This window comes from Schistocerca serialis, chromosome 1 (genome assembly GCF_023864345.2).
Source record: "Schistocerca serialis cubense isolate TAMUIC-IGC-003099 chromosome 1, iqSchSeri2.2, whole genome shotgun sequence".
Taxonomy (NCBI): domain Eukaryota; kingdom Metazoa; phylum Arthropoda; class Insecta; order Orthoptera; family Acrididae; genus Schistocerca; species Schistocerca serialis.
In genome coordinates this window covers 378,168,837-378,185,018 of record NC_064638.1, presented here as the reverse complement: position 1 = coordinate 378,185,018, position 16,182 = coordinate 378,168,837, and the positions used below count along the sequence as shown (strand labels likewise).

The following is a 16,182-nucleotide window of genomic DNA, read 5'->3' as shown; positions in this document are numbered from 1 at the left end:
CCGTCTCTGACAAATTACAGTGTCATCGCCAAAACTTAAATTTCTTATTTGTTGTCTTTTCACTTCACGCAAAACAAAATTCGTTTGATTACTCTGATGTTTTGATTCCTCTGACAATGAAAACAGTCATTAGGGGAAAAAGTGAATGAAAAACAGAAACAGAAAATAACTGGAGGATTATTTTCCGAAACGGGACCAAAAGCACGTCATCACGAAATACAGTACATTTGTAAGTGTAAATTTGTAAATAGGTAGATACGTTCAGGCGACAAAAGCATTAATAGCGCAATGGGCTTTCAAATTGGACAACCTTCGTGTTTTGGAAATAGAGTGAACAGCAGCGTCCCATAAAAGCAAGCTTATTTACGATTATCCTTGTTTTCGGTTATCCGTGAAATCTCGCGTGCTCATTAACGCAGATAATAGAGAGTAATAAAAATCATGCCAGAATTCTACAGGTTGCTTTATTGGAAGGAAGAAAGCAAGCAAGGAAGGCCAAGAGCTAGGGTTGTTGGCAGCTATTAGGCTGCGTCACGATCACTTTCCCTATCTCGGCCAGCGTCCGTAACGCCCTGACGCCCACGGCAGCGGCAGGTGCCGTGGGGGAGGAAGCAATAGCGGTCACGCAGTTCGTATTGCCCGCTGACGAGCGCTTAGCACGTACGGTTCGCCGGCCGTTGTTTCCGGCAGTAGCATTCCGCCACAGCCTGGGCCTCCCTCCATGCGGCAGGAGCTGTGTTTCCTGGCCGATACGCACGTCGCTGGCTATGGTAACTACTTCTCGTCCCCCCCCCCCCCCCGCTCCCTACGCCCACTTTACTACCGCCCCCTTCCCGCTCTGACAGGCACGCAACCTGCCTCCCTCAGATGCTCGGCGAGCATTACAATGCAGCGTCAGCTGAGTTACCAACGGCTCGCGGAGAACCTTTCTAAAAGCTTTGTGCATCACAGCAGGTAGCGCCCTACGCTCCGTCACACAGAAACAGCAACAGCACTCCCATACAAACTGATACACTCACGCTACATTTATCTCATTACACGGACGGACTAGTCCTATTACGTCGAACCGATTGACATCACAGACTGCCCGCGAACACACTGCAATTCGAAGTCAGTGACTATGTAATACTCAGCAATTCGAATTGTTTCGTCAGTTGTTTACATATTTGTTTCGTCATTCAGCTCTTTACGGCTCTGCTTTGTTTACGTAACAATACGCCATTACTGCTGAACGTAAATAAGTAACAAAAATGACTCCAAAGAAGTAGAAGGGTTTGACTTTCGCAGAAAGAAAATAGATCACCGAGATCAGGGAATGTGCAGAGAAAAAGAAAAGGATGTAGCGAAAAGTTTCGGGATTTTGACATCCACCTGTCGTGAATACTGAGGTAGAAAGCGTATCGGTAAGACGAGTCTCTGCCTCTTTAAGCATGTCTACTGAAACATGCTTACAAGGACCCCCTGGAGTGCGAAGTCGCAAAAGACCAGTAATGTTTCGGCAACTGACGCCCCCCCCCCCCCCCCCCCGGTCATTGTCTACCACGAAACCACAATATTTGTTGCTAATAGGGGGCAGGACTGGACGTATTCAATGGTGAGCACTGCATGAGTCTACGGAGCTTAGTTGAACTGCTTAGCCGAAGAATAAGACTGCTGAATTTCTAGTGGTATTGAACAAATCACAGCAATGGCAACGATAAACTAACGTAACGTTGCGCTATATGTAGAACAGTTGCTGAAGTTGAAATTTCATTAGAAAGGAATCCGAGGAATTTGACAGTGGCAGATGAAATATTAGGTTTTCTGCAAGATGAGTCAATGAAATGTGTGGTGTCGTATGCGCTCTACTGTGCGGACAATGTACACGGCGAGCACAATGCTGACGGTACATGCTTAACAAGTGAAAGTGATATTGAAACAGGTATCCAGCCATGTATTTCATCATCCTTGTGGGGCAGGAGCCACAAATGGTGTCTCCAGTGAAACGTAGTAAAGGACAATCTTTGTCCAAGGAGCGGGTACTAAACATAATTATGTACATGGAAGATCATCCGCAGCATAGAAAAAAATAAATTATGAAGATATTTCGAATAAGTTCACAGCAACATGACAGTATAGTGCGTAAGGAAAACTAGGAACATTCAAGCGAGGACAATGAGCTCTCGTTACGAAGACTGGTGACTGCGCGTTTCAAGGATGCTCGATACAATTTATAGGACGCGCGTTAAGTGAACTTCTACGCCGTGCACATCAAACTTCAAGCGACGTAGGATACAGTGATTTTAAGGCAAGCAGTACATGGTTGTGTGACTTCACAGTGCGACAGTATTGGAAGACGTAAGAAAAAAGCAATTCAAACAAAGCCTCAACTTGCCGATGCACAGCGATCTGAGAAATCGGCCCGAGAATTTGTAGATGAGATAAACTTATCCTATCGGTCACTAAGGAATGTCTTTCACCTCCGACCAATCTGGATGTGGAGAGGAAATGCTTAGAAAGGGAATCCTGGAAATAAGAGGTACCAAGAGAGCTGTATCAAGAACAACTAACATCAGTCCCTTAACCCATTCATACACAATTATGCCACTGAATGTCTTTCTAACTAATTTCACAAAAGAGACATAATTTCGTTATTAAGAAGTCTTATGGAGAAAATGTAGTGTTGATGACACCGTTTGTTGAGAACGGAAAAATGAATGTACCTGCAGTGTTCTGATGTGCTCTCAGAAATCTGTACATTTCTTTCGTTTGAAGTATTAAAGAAAAATAATTGAGGTAAAAAATCGACTTTCTGTTACTTTGAGTTCTAGTTGTTAGTTTCAGTGTCCCTCTCTAAAGAAATAAGAGTGTGTGAAATTGCTGTACAGTTTTCTAACTTATACTTCCGCTTCGGCTTTTTCCTGGTTTCTCCTTGATCAGTCAAACTTTCTTAAATCGAATACCCAATCATTTGAATTATTTGTCAGTTACCTTGAACTTCGAATTACGGAGAGTTGACTGTATCACAGTCCAGCGTCAACAGCTCGAGGCGTGTGGCGGTTCATATACAGGGTGTTACAAAAATGTACGGCCAAACTTTCAGGAAACATTCCTCACACACAAATAAAGAAAATATGTTATGTGGACATGTGTCCGGAAACGCTTAATATCCATGTTAGAGCTCATTTTAGTTTCGTCAGTATGTACTGTACTTCCTCGATTCACCGCCAGTTGGCCCAGTTGAAGGAAGGTAATGTTGACTTCGGTGCTTGTGCTGACATGCGACTCATTGCTCTACAGTACTAGCATCAAGCACATCAGTACGGAGCATCAACAGGTCAGTGTTCATCACGAACGTGGTTTTGCAGTCAGTACAATGTTTACAAATGCGGAGTTCGCAGATGCCCATTTGATGTATGGATTAGCACGGGGCAATAGCCGTGGCGCGGTACGTTTGTATCGAGACAGATTTCCAGAACGAAGGTGTCCCGACAGGAAGACGTTCGAAGCAATTGATCGGCGTCTTAGGGAGCACGGACCAATTCCATGGCCTCCACGCTCTCCTGACCTCAACCCTCTTGACTTTCATTTATGGGGGCATTTGAAAGCTCTTGTCTACGCAACCCCGGTACCAAATGTAGAGACTCTTCGCGCTCGTATTGTGGACGGCTGTGATACAATACGCCATTCTCCAGGGCTGCATCAGCCCATCAGGGATTCCATGCGACGGAGGGTGGATGCATGTATCCTCGCTAACGGAGGACATTTTGAACATTTCCTGTAACAAAGTGTTTGAAGTCACGCTGGTACGTTGTGTTGCTGTGTGTTTCCATTCCATGATTAATATGATTTGAAGAGAAGTAATAAAATGAGCTCTAACATGGAAAGTAAGCGTTTCCGGACACATGTTCACATAACAAATTTTCTTTCTTTGTGTGTGAGGAATGTTTCCTGAAAGTTTGGCCGTACCTTTTTGTAACACCCTGTATACTTGAGGTTATCGCACCATGACACGACATGGCTCGGAATGGTGTTCAAGAAATTTCCAGGTGCAGCAAGAGCAGAACTGTTTATGAAGCCGTCAAGAGTAGTTGAGCTTGAAACAATCGTTAACTAGTGACAAGTCATTCACTCACCCTCACCCCCCCCCCCTAAAGAAAAAAAAATTGGTCATGAGTAAAACTTGGTCTCTCACACACAACAAAAAATATCTGGAATTCCAACGTGAACAACTCAGAAGAATGTTCTGATGAAACAAAGTCGCCCAACTAAGATAACTCCTGTTCCGTTTTAAGTGATGGAGTGGCGGCACGTTAAGAATGCGCTATTTCGATCGGTCTGCTATTGCGTGTTTCAACTCGTAGTCGTGAGGAGCGAAATTCAGTTATTCATATTCTCGTCATTTCTTAAATCGCTGAAGGTTGATACTGGGATAGCTTTTAAGAAAATTGAATTGTTCACTTCATTTCCAATACTTGTCCAGTACGAGTTCGTGCTCCGTATCTAATGAACTCTCAGTCTACGGAAACCTGTGCCCTAATTTTACATTTTTTTGCACCATACACTTCATTTCCTTTCTTTAATTCGGACTTCTCATTAAATTATAAAGTCACATCGTCTCTTTAATGCTTTTCAATTCCAAAACATATTAATTATTTTGTGAGGTATTTATATTACAAAATTTTAAAAACTCTGAGAAAGTGAAGGTGGGCTTGAACTCGAGTCGGGAAAGGACGTGTTAAGCCCTACCCCTCAGTTTCTTTTTGAATATTTAAGGTACACATCAATTTGTGCATGTGTCCAGCAGTGCGTATGAGGCAAGCATCCAGAATCCACCATAACGAAAAAGTCTCTGAAAAAGAAGTCGTTAACATCTAATACAAATTTAAGTGTTGCGAAATCTTTTTAAACACTAGAATTTTGGTGTTAAAATACATCATGCTATAGAAGCAAATATGAAACGGTAGCCTTATACAGAATCGAAGTAATAATATTTTCCCTCATATAAGAATTTGTATCATAATATTATTTTTCGCATAAATCAAATTTTATCAAAGAAGTAACTTTAAAAATATTTACATATGGAGAGATGTCCTAGGTATTGCCTTAAAATGTTAGCTACAATTTCCAAAAACATCCATTTATAAACGACTGTCTTCAGTGAGAGCCTAAAACCCTTGAAGGTAACAATGTTTGCAGAAAAAATGTGATACCACAACGCAAAAGTTTAACGTAGTAGCGCTGACAGAGTGCACATAGGGCAGATGACGTCTTGCTGTGATTTCCCGGTTAATAGAAAGTCGGATGTGTGCAAGACAGATTTATACCTGGGTATAATTAACAAGGGAATACAGCAAAATACAACATTTTTTGTTTCGACCAACAGCATAAGTATAGCGAAACTTTGGAATTATCACATGTTATCGTAAAGAAGAGACAATTTCATACATTATTTTATTAGAGAAAAGCGAATAACCACCTAGCACCCATACCGGCTGAAGGGGGCCTACAATTGACGCTCCGAGACAGAGTATCTGGTACTGAACTCAGAATAAGCTCACTCCGCAGCCGTACTGCGCATTACTGCACTGAAGCGCCAAAGAAACTGGTATAGGCATGCGTTTTCAAATACAGGGACATGTAAACAGGCAGAATACGGCGCTGCGGTCGGCAACGCCTATGTAAAAGTATCTAACGCAGTTGTTAGATCGGTTACTGCTGCTACGATGGCAGTTTATCAAGACTTAAGTGAGTTTGAACGTGCTGTTATACTCGGCGCACGAGCGATGGGACACAGCATCTCCGAGGCAGCGATGAAGTGGGGATTTTTCCATACGACCATTTCACGAGTGTACCGTGAATATCAGGAATCCGGTAAAACATCGAATCTCCGACATTGCTGCGGCCGGAAAAAGATCTGGAAGAACGGGATCAACGACGGATGAAGAGACTCGTTCAATGTGACAGAAGTGCAATCTTTCCGCAAATTGCTGCAGATTTCAATGCTGGCCCATACACTTGGGTACCTTCGATGGCACAAAGATCTATGCGTCGTCTGGGTCCATCAACACCGACATCGGACGGGTAATGGTTCAAATGGCTCGACGTACTACAGAACTTAACATCTGAGGTCATCAGTCCCCTAGACTTAGAACTACTTGAACCTAACAAACCTAAGGATCTCACACACATCTATGCCCGAGGAAGGATTCGAACCTGCGAACGTAGCAGCAGCACGGTTCCCGACTGAAGCGCCTATAACCGCTCAGTCACAGCGGCCGGATGGACTGGTAATGACTGGAAACATGTTGCCTGGTCGGAAGAGAGACGTTTCAAATTTTATCGATCGGATGGACGTGTACGGGTATGGAGACAATCTCACGAATCCATGGAACCTTCATGTCCGCTGGGGACTGTGCAACCTGGTGGAAGCTCTGTAGTTGTATGGGGCGTGTGCAGTTGGAATGATATGGGACACCTGATACGTCTAGATACCTTATTGCACTTTGCCTCCCGTGCCTGTTATCGGACACACTGGGGTCCACAAGTAATACGGGCTTCGAGCGAAGGTGTGACGTCACACTAGTCGTCTTGTCCACCACACCTCGCGAACGCTCGGCTGCGTACAGGAACCTCAGGAAATTAATATGTAATTGAAAAGGCATCCACTAAAGACTTAACTTTGTCGTGTGCTATCGAGAGCTTGCATGTGATTAAAGGCGCAGTCAAGAATTATTCCGGAGAAGGCTGCAGCGTCACGTGCTGTGACGTTCGCGCCATGATCGGTCTGTCTTGTGGGCATTGTGGAAACACACAGTACATGGAGCATGGATGTGTGTGATGTCCTTAGGTTAGTTACAGTAAACAAGCACAGTGGTGACAAAGGAAGACGCATCACATTGTGAAGGATTTGAAGACAGTTGCGCGTATACTATCAAGCAGTTCAGCCTGTCTTCACGAAATATCGCGATGGAAACTCACGGTAAGCCGACTGAAGCAGCGTCACTTGCAAAATGGTTCAAATGGCTCTGAGCACTATGGGACTTAACATCTGAGGTCATCAGTTCCCTAGAACTTAGAACTACTTAAACCTAACTAACTTAAGGACATCACACACATCCTTGCAGCATACAACAGTCGACACTAAGTGTTCCAGAATGGTGCTAACTTTTAATAATCAGTACTTGGGGACCGGCGGCCAATTTCCGCGCCCGTACTATTGCTAGTCTATTGGGGTCTCGCAGAACATTAATTTATGTACATTACTTTATGGTCGGTACAAATAAAGCCCTAAGTACTATCCCACATTGTTAGTTCTGGCTCTTGAACAATAAAGTTCGACGACCACGGCTATAAACGATTTTTTTAAGGCTACTGCAGCCCCACAACTCATAAAATTGCGGAGGTCTTTTTTCCTAGTGTTTGAGAATCTTACTCTGTGTACTTAGCACTTTTCGTACTGCTTTAATTTTTCTTCCTTATTGTCTAAATGGTTTCGAGAAATTTAGTGGGAGTTGCTATTAAACTATTTTCTGGAATAATTTCAATGAAAAAATTCATTGCAATCGTAATTAACATATTTTAATGTTAAATTTTACATACAAATGTGTTAATTTCAACATATTCTGATATGGAAGTAGCCAGACACGGATACACAAAATAAAATTTGCTTTGAACAGTTCTGTTCTGGCCGTTAAAGTGGCAATCGACGTTGAAAGGATATTTCTACATTAAGTTTGAAATTGATGAAAAGATACCGATCAGTTTTTCACGATGTGGTGATGGAGTACAGTTTTATCCCTTGTTTTGTGATTTTAAGAGGAATTAATTTCGCCTGAGTACCTCAGGAGACGGCAAGTAACTCTTTATTTGCATCAGGCTTGCGTATCCAGCCAGCAAGAGTAAGAGTGGTAAACTTTCGCACAAAATTTCTCCTCTCTGCCTTCCGGTGTAAGTGCTTTCCTGCCAGAGACTTTTACAATAGCCGACCTGCAACATCTAACCGTGTTCGCGGAGACAGCTTGACGTAAAAGAAAGTCAGGACTGTTCCCGAGTTCTTTCATGGCCTGCTGGAAACATTTCGTGGTATGAAACGGATCTCACGCTCGATACAAAATTCTCTTTTACTGGTAGAGAACGGCCAACAGAGCTATGCACAGAAGCTGTATCTCCAATGTCGGTACCTCATCGCTGACACTGAAGATTCTCACGCGCAAGGCGTCTGCAAAATAATGCTCAGAAAAGCAAGACGATTCTCGCATCTCATTGGACCCACACGAAATTGATACCCTTGCCCATGAAAACCTTTTAGCGTAATGCACACCTTCCATACTTCCTCAGAGCCGACTCCTGGAACCGCTATTAGCAGGGAGTGGGGAGTCTGTACAGAAGACGCTTCACGTACAGCAGAAAAAGAACTGAAAGTGTCCAAGAATGTAAGTAACTGATGGCCGTGAAATCATCACTTCCATGGCAGTGCTAATATCGGACTGTTGGACACGTCAATCGTCAACAGACATCAAGGTGATACGAAGGTGTGAACGGCATTCCGATATTGTTGTTTGTTGTGGTTTACAGTCCTGAGACTGGTTTGATGCAGCTCTCCATGCTACCCTATGCTGTACAAGTTTCTTCATCTCCCAGTGCTTACTGCAACCTACATACTTCTGAATCTGCTTAGTGTATTCATCTCGTGGTCTCCCTCTACGATTTTTACCTTCCACGCTGCCCTCCAATGCTAAATTTGTGATCCCTTGATGCCTCAGAACATATCCGACCAGCCGGTCTCTTCTTCTCATCAAGTTGTGCCACAAACTCCTATTCTCCCCAATTCTATTCAATACCTCCTCATTAGTTATGTGATCTACCCATCTAATCTTCAGCATTCTTCTGTAGCACCACATTTCGAAAGCTTCGATTCTCTTCTTGTCCAAACTATTTATCGTCCATGTTTCACTTCCATACATGGCTACGCTCCATACAAATACTTTCAGAAACGACTTCCTGACACTTAAATCTATACTCGATGTTAACAAATTTCTCTTCTTCAGAAACGATTTCCTTGCCATTGCCAGTCTACATTTTATATCCTCTCTACTTCGACCATCATCAGTTATTTTGCTCCCCAAATAGCAAAACTCCTTTAGTACTTTAAGTGTCTCATTTCCTAATCTAATTCCCTCAGCATCACCCGACTTAATTCGACTAAGAAGGGTCATTTCTTACAACATGTTTCTTTTACTGTTAGTACTATTTAATGTTTCGACAGTAAAGAAAACGTAACTACTGTAGCAAAGAATTCCGCAAAATGTACCCATCCACAAAAAAAAAAAAAAAAAAAAAAAAAAAAAAATAATATACCATCTTCATTCTCATACACAGGGATAGAAAAAATATGGATACTTCTTACTCGATACTTTTCAATCTATATTGTTACTCATATCATTACCTAATAGCAGGCATCGTACTGAATGATCGCAGTACTGATTCATTACATTTTTATCATTTACGGAAAATTTTGGGAACATTATTCAGTACCAAATATTTCTACAACGGAGTGCGTGAATATCATCAGGGCAACAATCAGATGAGCGGTATGGGTGCGAGCGACACAGTTGGTTCACGTGCAGTCCTTTATTTTCACAACACGACTTACTTATTTATGTTTGTATTTTTGTTTAAAACAGACGATGTTCCATAAACATTGAACCAGCAGACAGAATGGCTATCCAAGGAATACCTGACAATTGCACAGAGATCAGTGTCAGCCGAATGTTTATTTTTAGCGGCAGGATGGTGGGCAGCTTGTTATCATGGTCACGTAACAAATTATCAGCGAACAGACAGGATAAAATATGGTTTTTGGGTGACTTTATGGAGCAAGAATAGGAATTTTATCTAATAACGCAATTACTTTTGAGTACTACTAAGCTGTGTTTCTGATAATCTGTCCTGTAATTTCGTATTACAAGATACAAACTTTTAGAAATTCTAATAGGTGATGAATATAAAAGCATACTTCATTTAATTCTTGTCTTATTCTATGCAAAACTCAAGAAACGACTGTATATAAATAAATTTTACATACAAAGATGGAGATATTAGAGCCGAAAGAAAGAGTCTATTCTATTCAATTCTATTCTATTCTTTTTATAAAAGATACGTATCGATACCTCGAAGTTTCTTTCGATACTACTTTTGGTTCGATACCATGCGCCTACTTGCAAATAGGGATCAATTTATATTAAAACATATCAATAAATACTAAGACACCACTTTACGTGATGAAGCTACAGTATGCACTACAATTTTAAGTCAGTGTTTTTTTTATTCTGAATATTTACGTTGTATGTATACGTACACATTGCAGAATGATCTTAAGAAATTATTTTCACATGTAGCGGCAGTGACTAACAACGTTATCAGTCAATAATTCTGCTTTGTCATCCTGCACGCACCCACACTCACAGTGCCAACAACATTGTAATATAAATAGCTTTCTACACCCATTTATTTTTGGTGTATTTTTTATGTGTGTTATCAGTTTTACATTACGAACTTCATAAGGGAGATTGTGGGTAATGTGCACTCAAGCAGAAATTGTTATTCTGCAACGTTTGTAATAATTAGCTGAAGACTAGCTTTATGGAAGGGTCCTATCATTTCTCTACTTTTACTATAGTATTTTTAAATGTTAAAAAAGCAGTATGGTTCAGTATAACTGGAAATATCACGAAGGTGCGATTGCGCACAATTCCCCAGCTCATGGGATAATTAGCCAAAGTTGTTGGGGAATTGTGTGCAAAAGATTGTATTACGAAACTGTGTGTTACTTTATTTGAAACTAAGTTGAATTATATTTTCTTATTGCTGTTAAGTGGTGTGATTTCATCATTTCTCACTGATGTTTCGTCTCCATCTAGTATGTATTATATTGCATTATTGTCGTTATTGTAAATTATTTTAACGTACGCTACGTAATTTTTTTACTAAGAAAAATGACACGTCACAAACTGCATGAGCATTCCGTGGCAAGAAGACGGTAGCCCCCTCTCCTCGTGTACACCGTCCCCCTGTAGAATGCCACAGTATAAACATTATTTGAGCGTTGACTCTTCCCTTGTTTTTCCAACGACTGTGTTTATGTCTGTGAAAGTGAGAGATACATTGGGTTATTAAATACCTTGAAATATAGTTTGGAAGTTATTGCTTAACAGCGTTTCAGTTATATAATACGCCACACAGTGCGTTTCTGCACGCAATATGTGATATTCAAAACGACATACGCAGTTTTTCGATGTGTTTTTGAGAATGTGTCTGTGTTCGTAATTACCTCTAAATAGTTGTTGAATATACTCACACACATTTCACCGACGTAACTATTATGAACGTAATATTACGTTTAATTTGCAAAGTGCAACAATTCAAAAAATATTTTACCTTTTTACCTTTTATTACCTTGTTGATATTAAAGCGAAGGAGGAAATTACTGTTTAACAGCTCGATACTACATACTGAAAGCATGTGAAACTGCTCACTGCCCGTAACTCGTCTGTAATGTACTACATAATACAACGAAGTTCATCTACATAAAAATGTCAATCAGCCTACACCAAACACGGAAATGTTTCAGTATTCAGAAAATCGGATTAGATCGAATGTATTATTCAAATGTTTGGTAATATCCGTAATTCTAAATCAATATCTGTTGTTTCTTGTTCTTTAAAAACTCTTCACATTCAGCCCACATAAGCCTAAACAGTGTTACTATTTTTAATTAAAAAATTAGGAACTTAATTTTCACCTACAATGTAGGCGGTACAGCTGTGAGGCCCCCGACCACGCGAGGCCCGTAGCATGCATGTGACACTGGGATAAAGTGTCCCTGTGTATTATGCCGTATTTCGGTGCAGAAGTCAGATTTTACGCAGGGGGTAAGCATACCAAGTGACGGCCATACTCCTCAGGAGAGCCTGTAAAATGTCGTGCCGGTTACTGGTGCCACAGGGACTACTGTGCTGGCTGTTGCGTTGGTACTAGCGGAGATCAGGTGCGAGGGCGTGCTGTGCGGGCAGCCTAAGCAGGGTGCTGCAGGCGCTTATGTCTGTGCTCTTACCTCGTCCGGCGGGATGTAAGCACTCGGCCCGTGGATCGTCGGGTGCGGCACTGGTAACCCCCTCTCCTGCAACAAAGAACAGCGCAAGCCAGTTAAATACAAGAGCGCACTCAGAAACTGTCTATACTATATAGCATTTCAGGAAGTCCACTACACAGGGTGGTCTTGATGTAAGCAGCGAACCTGCTTAGACTTTAACAGGTGGATAAACAAAAATTTAAAGGCAAATAATTTGAGATGGGAGACGGGGAAAACCTGTAAGGCTATGTTACCAAAATAGCGGCATCGTCAGAAGCCGCCTCCTTCGATGCAGCTCTTAAATTTCAAATGGCTTGAGGGTCATGTGAACAATGAAACAGATAGGGAATTACACGAGGAAAAGAATGTTGCCTTTCATTTGATGTTTCCTATTTTTTGAGCAACGCTACCTCGTCTGACCATCCTTCAGCCACTGTACAGTAGTGAAACTTACCGCCGAATTCTATGAAACATCGTCCTTAAAGGCCCTTTACCTGCAGCAGTTAGACGAAGATGTGCTGCCGTCAGCAAGACATTGTCAGCACGATGGTGACGGGCTCCCGCTCCCCCACCCCCACCACACGTCTCCATTACGGGCTAACGGTCCGGGCATACCTGGATAGCCACGTTGTCAAGAGATGCATAGGTCGTTGAGGTCCCCACGTTTAGGCCCCATAGTGTTTCTGGAGACAGTTGAAGGCAGTTGTGTATGCAGATATGATGGGAAACCATGCACAACTCAGGGAGCGGATTGTTAATGCTTGTGCTCGCATTTCAGTTCATGTGTTCAAAGCCAATGAGTAATGGGTGAAGGGGTTAACCAGCACATTACAATGTGCTCGATAACGCGTGGGACACCATAAAAATGTGCGTGCATGAGATTTGGTAAGACTATGTTCAAATGAAAGGTGCAGTTTATTTCCTCGTGTAATTCTCTTTGCTATTGCATATGACCCCTTTCTACTTGAAAATTACGAGCTGCCTCCAAGGACGAGGCTTCCAATGAGGCCGACATAGTCGTAACAGAGTCAGAAGTTTTCCCTCCTCTCTTCAGTCGGATGGTATTTCACTTTAAAAGTTTCGAGACTTCGTTAATAAAAAAATAAATGTTAAGAAGGTGGCTTTAATATTTCAAGTTCTCTACGTAGTCTCCCCTCCGTCCCACAACCACCGCTTGAGTACAACGTACAGGACGTTCGTATATTATATGAGACTGCGAGGAAAATCCTCCTTTGGCATGTCGTTCAACTTGTACATTACATTGGCTTGAATGTCGGTTATGTTGCCGAAGCACTGACCATTCACGTGCATTTCTGTGCTTTCTCGTTTTGTGGTAGGTTGGTATTGGTAACACCATTTTTGTCACCCGTAATGATTTTTTCCATAAACGAAGTGTCTCCATTTTGCATTTAAATCACGTCATGGCAGGCGTCCATGCATCATTACTTTTGTTCGGGCGTCAAGGTTTGCGGTACAGACTTCGCACACATTTGTGCCTTTTTTGAAATATTCTATGGAGTTTACGTAACACTTCATTTAGACGTGTTGCTCCATTGCGATTTGAGACACAATAACCTTAAATGCTAATGCGTCCACTGCTTAACACTGCTTCTCGCTACTGACTCTTTGAATTCACGCCTGTTATTCATAGTTGTTTCACTACTGACTGATTGAATACACAACTGTTGGTTTCGACTGTAACTTCAAGCTGCTACCGAAGTTACAGTTTTGACGTCGCTTATACGCCATGGAATGAAACCTTTTAGACTGACGGTGTACGCTGTTTAATATTTCCAAATATAACGCATGATAACACTGATATTGGCTGAAAATTCAACATAACCGAAATCAGTGAAGGTTCAAATGTCTCTAAGCACTATGAGACTTAACATCAGAGGTCATCAGTCCCCTAGACTTAGAACTACTTAAACCTAATTAACCTGAGGACATCACACACATCCGTGCCCGAGGTAGGATTCGAACCTGCGACCGTAGCAGCAGCGCGGTTCCGGACTGAAGCGCCTAGAACCGTTCGGCCACAGCGGCCGGCATCTGTGAAGGCCAATATAAAAATTTTCACACGAATACACCCACAGCTACACAAGAAACAAATGTGGCACATAAAATGAACTTATTGTAACTCCCAAAAAGTGTCAACCCTTAGCTTAAGCAGCTTCTTGACAGCTGCAGCTCGTGACGTAATTATTCGAACGTCAAGCAAGTGTACGTTATAGTGACTACGTAACTCAAGCTCAATTAATTAACGTACAATACACTAGCGAGCCGCCCAGGTTTCACACGGGTAGAACTAAGTAGTATCTATGGCCAGAGGACTTGTTTATAAGATGCAGTAGGGAGCGAAGTAATGCATGTCGCTCTCGATGAGAGCTACGTTGCGTGTCGCTTTCAAAATGAAATTTCCAAATAGCGAATTATAGCCGGATGTTCTCGAGACGCAGCAAGTCTCGCTTCACGACCTTCATTGTATTCTTGAGACCGCATAGTCTTTTATGTTACAGCCATTATGGTGTATTGAGAAAGACTCCATCATATGTTAGGCATCTTCACTCGTACACAAGTGAAAAGTAGGTACCTAAGTCACAAAAGCAAGAAGCCAAATATAAATAAAATCTGTCGAAAGAAGCGAAGCAGTTTCGTTAAGATTTTAATACACAAAGCGACATCAGTGAATTTACTTGACTTGGATGTACGGATTTAATGTCAGTCTGGATTAGTGAAGGTAATATTGTGGTACTTAATTCTGTTCCTAAGGTAAACTTCCGAAAATACTTGTGTCTCAGAGGTAAAAAGCTAACAGCTGTATCTATTGGTTCTTTTATGTACTACGCCGTGATGACCGTCTCACTGATCTGTCCAAAATACTAAGCTCACCAACACCTAAAATGTTAAATTAACTTTTTTTTTCGTGATCCGATTTTTATGCAATAAGGAGTATATGTTGTCCCAAGCCACGCTCAAGTTATCTGTGAAAACCCCACGAGGACTCGTTTAGTAGTTTTGGATATTACCGTGTTCAGAGTGACATACAAAATTTTTGAAAATAGTTTTCTTGTTTTCTGTAATACTCTCTACATCAACTGCAATCACTATTTGGCAATTTTTTTTATTGTACAGACAACGGTTTTAGAGTTTTATTATTAGTTTAAGTTTTCACCGAAAGGTCGCGGAATCGAATCCTTGTCGAACCACGGAAAATTTCAGTCTGTCTTTAATTTAGCTGTCATATCGGAATGACGCTAAGGTTTACCAGGAATGGTCGTGGTTCAGAGTCGGCGGTAAACTGGAGGCCCCGTTTCCTCGGCAAGACCACTGTGATAGATTACGGACACACATTCGCGGAAAGGGTGTTTAACTGAAAGACTTGCACCAGGACATTGGGCCACAAGGAATTTTATTATTATTTTATTATTCTGTAGAAAAGGGTTGTATAGCGTTATGACCACCGACTACTATCGATATAAACTCGTCTGGCGATAGCAGTGTTACATGGCTAGGAATGACTGCTAGTCGGACACAGGCGCGGTGCATGTAATATCAGTGAGTGTGTAGAATGGCGAAGGTGCGTGACCTTTGACCGAGGGCAGATTGTGAAGGTCCGGTGACTCAGCCTAAGTATTTCGGAAACTACACGACTCGTCGGGTGTTCGACGAGTGCTGCGATGAGTGTCTTCAACAGTGGTGGAACCAAGGTGAAACCACGTCCTCACGCCGTGTTGTTGGGCGGCCACCCCTCATTACAGATGTCGGACGTCGTAGGCTGGGCAGACTGGTGAAACAAGACAGACGGCAAACTGTGACTGAACTCACATCAGACTTTAATGCTGGACAGAGTACGAGTATTTATCGACACACAGCGCACGGAACACTCCTAACGATGAGCCTCCGCAGCCGACGACCCATGCATATGCCAATGTCAACACCACGTCATGGGCAGCTACGACTGAAATGGGCACGTAACCAACGGCACTAGACGTTGTCGCATTGGGAGAGCGTTGCATGGTCTAACGAATCCAGATACCTTCTTCCTCATGCCGATGGGAGAGCGCCAA

At 42.1% G+C, this 16,182-nt stretch overlaps 1 protein-coding gene across 1 annotated transcript in view; it reads right to left on the bottom strand.

Annotated features, from left to right (window-relative positions):
• LOC126474489 (uncharacterized) overlaps positions 1–16,182 on the bottom strand; it is a 696,215-nt gene that overhangs the window by 577,113 nt on the left and 102,920 nt on the right. Inside the window, exon 2 of the mRNA XM_050101988.1 lies at positions 12,095–12,160. Within this exon, the coding sequence (XP_049957945.1) occupies positions 12,095–12,160 (66 nt within the window). The remainder of the gene's footprint in view (positions 1–12,094; positions 12,161–16,182) is intronic.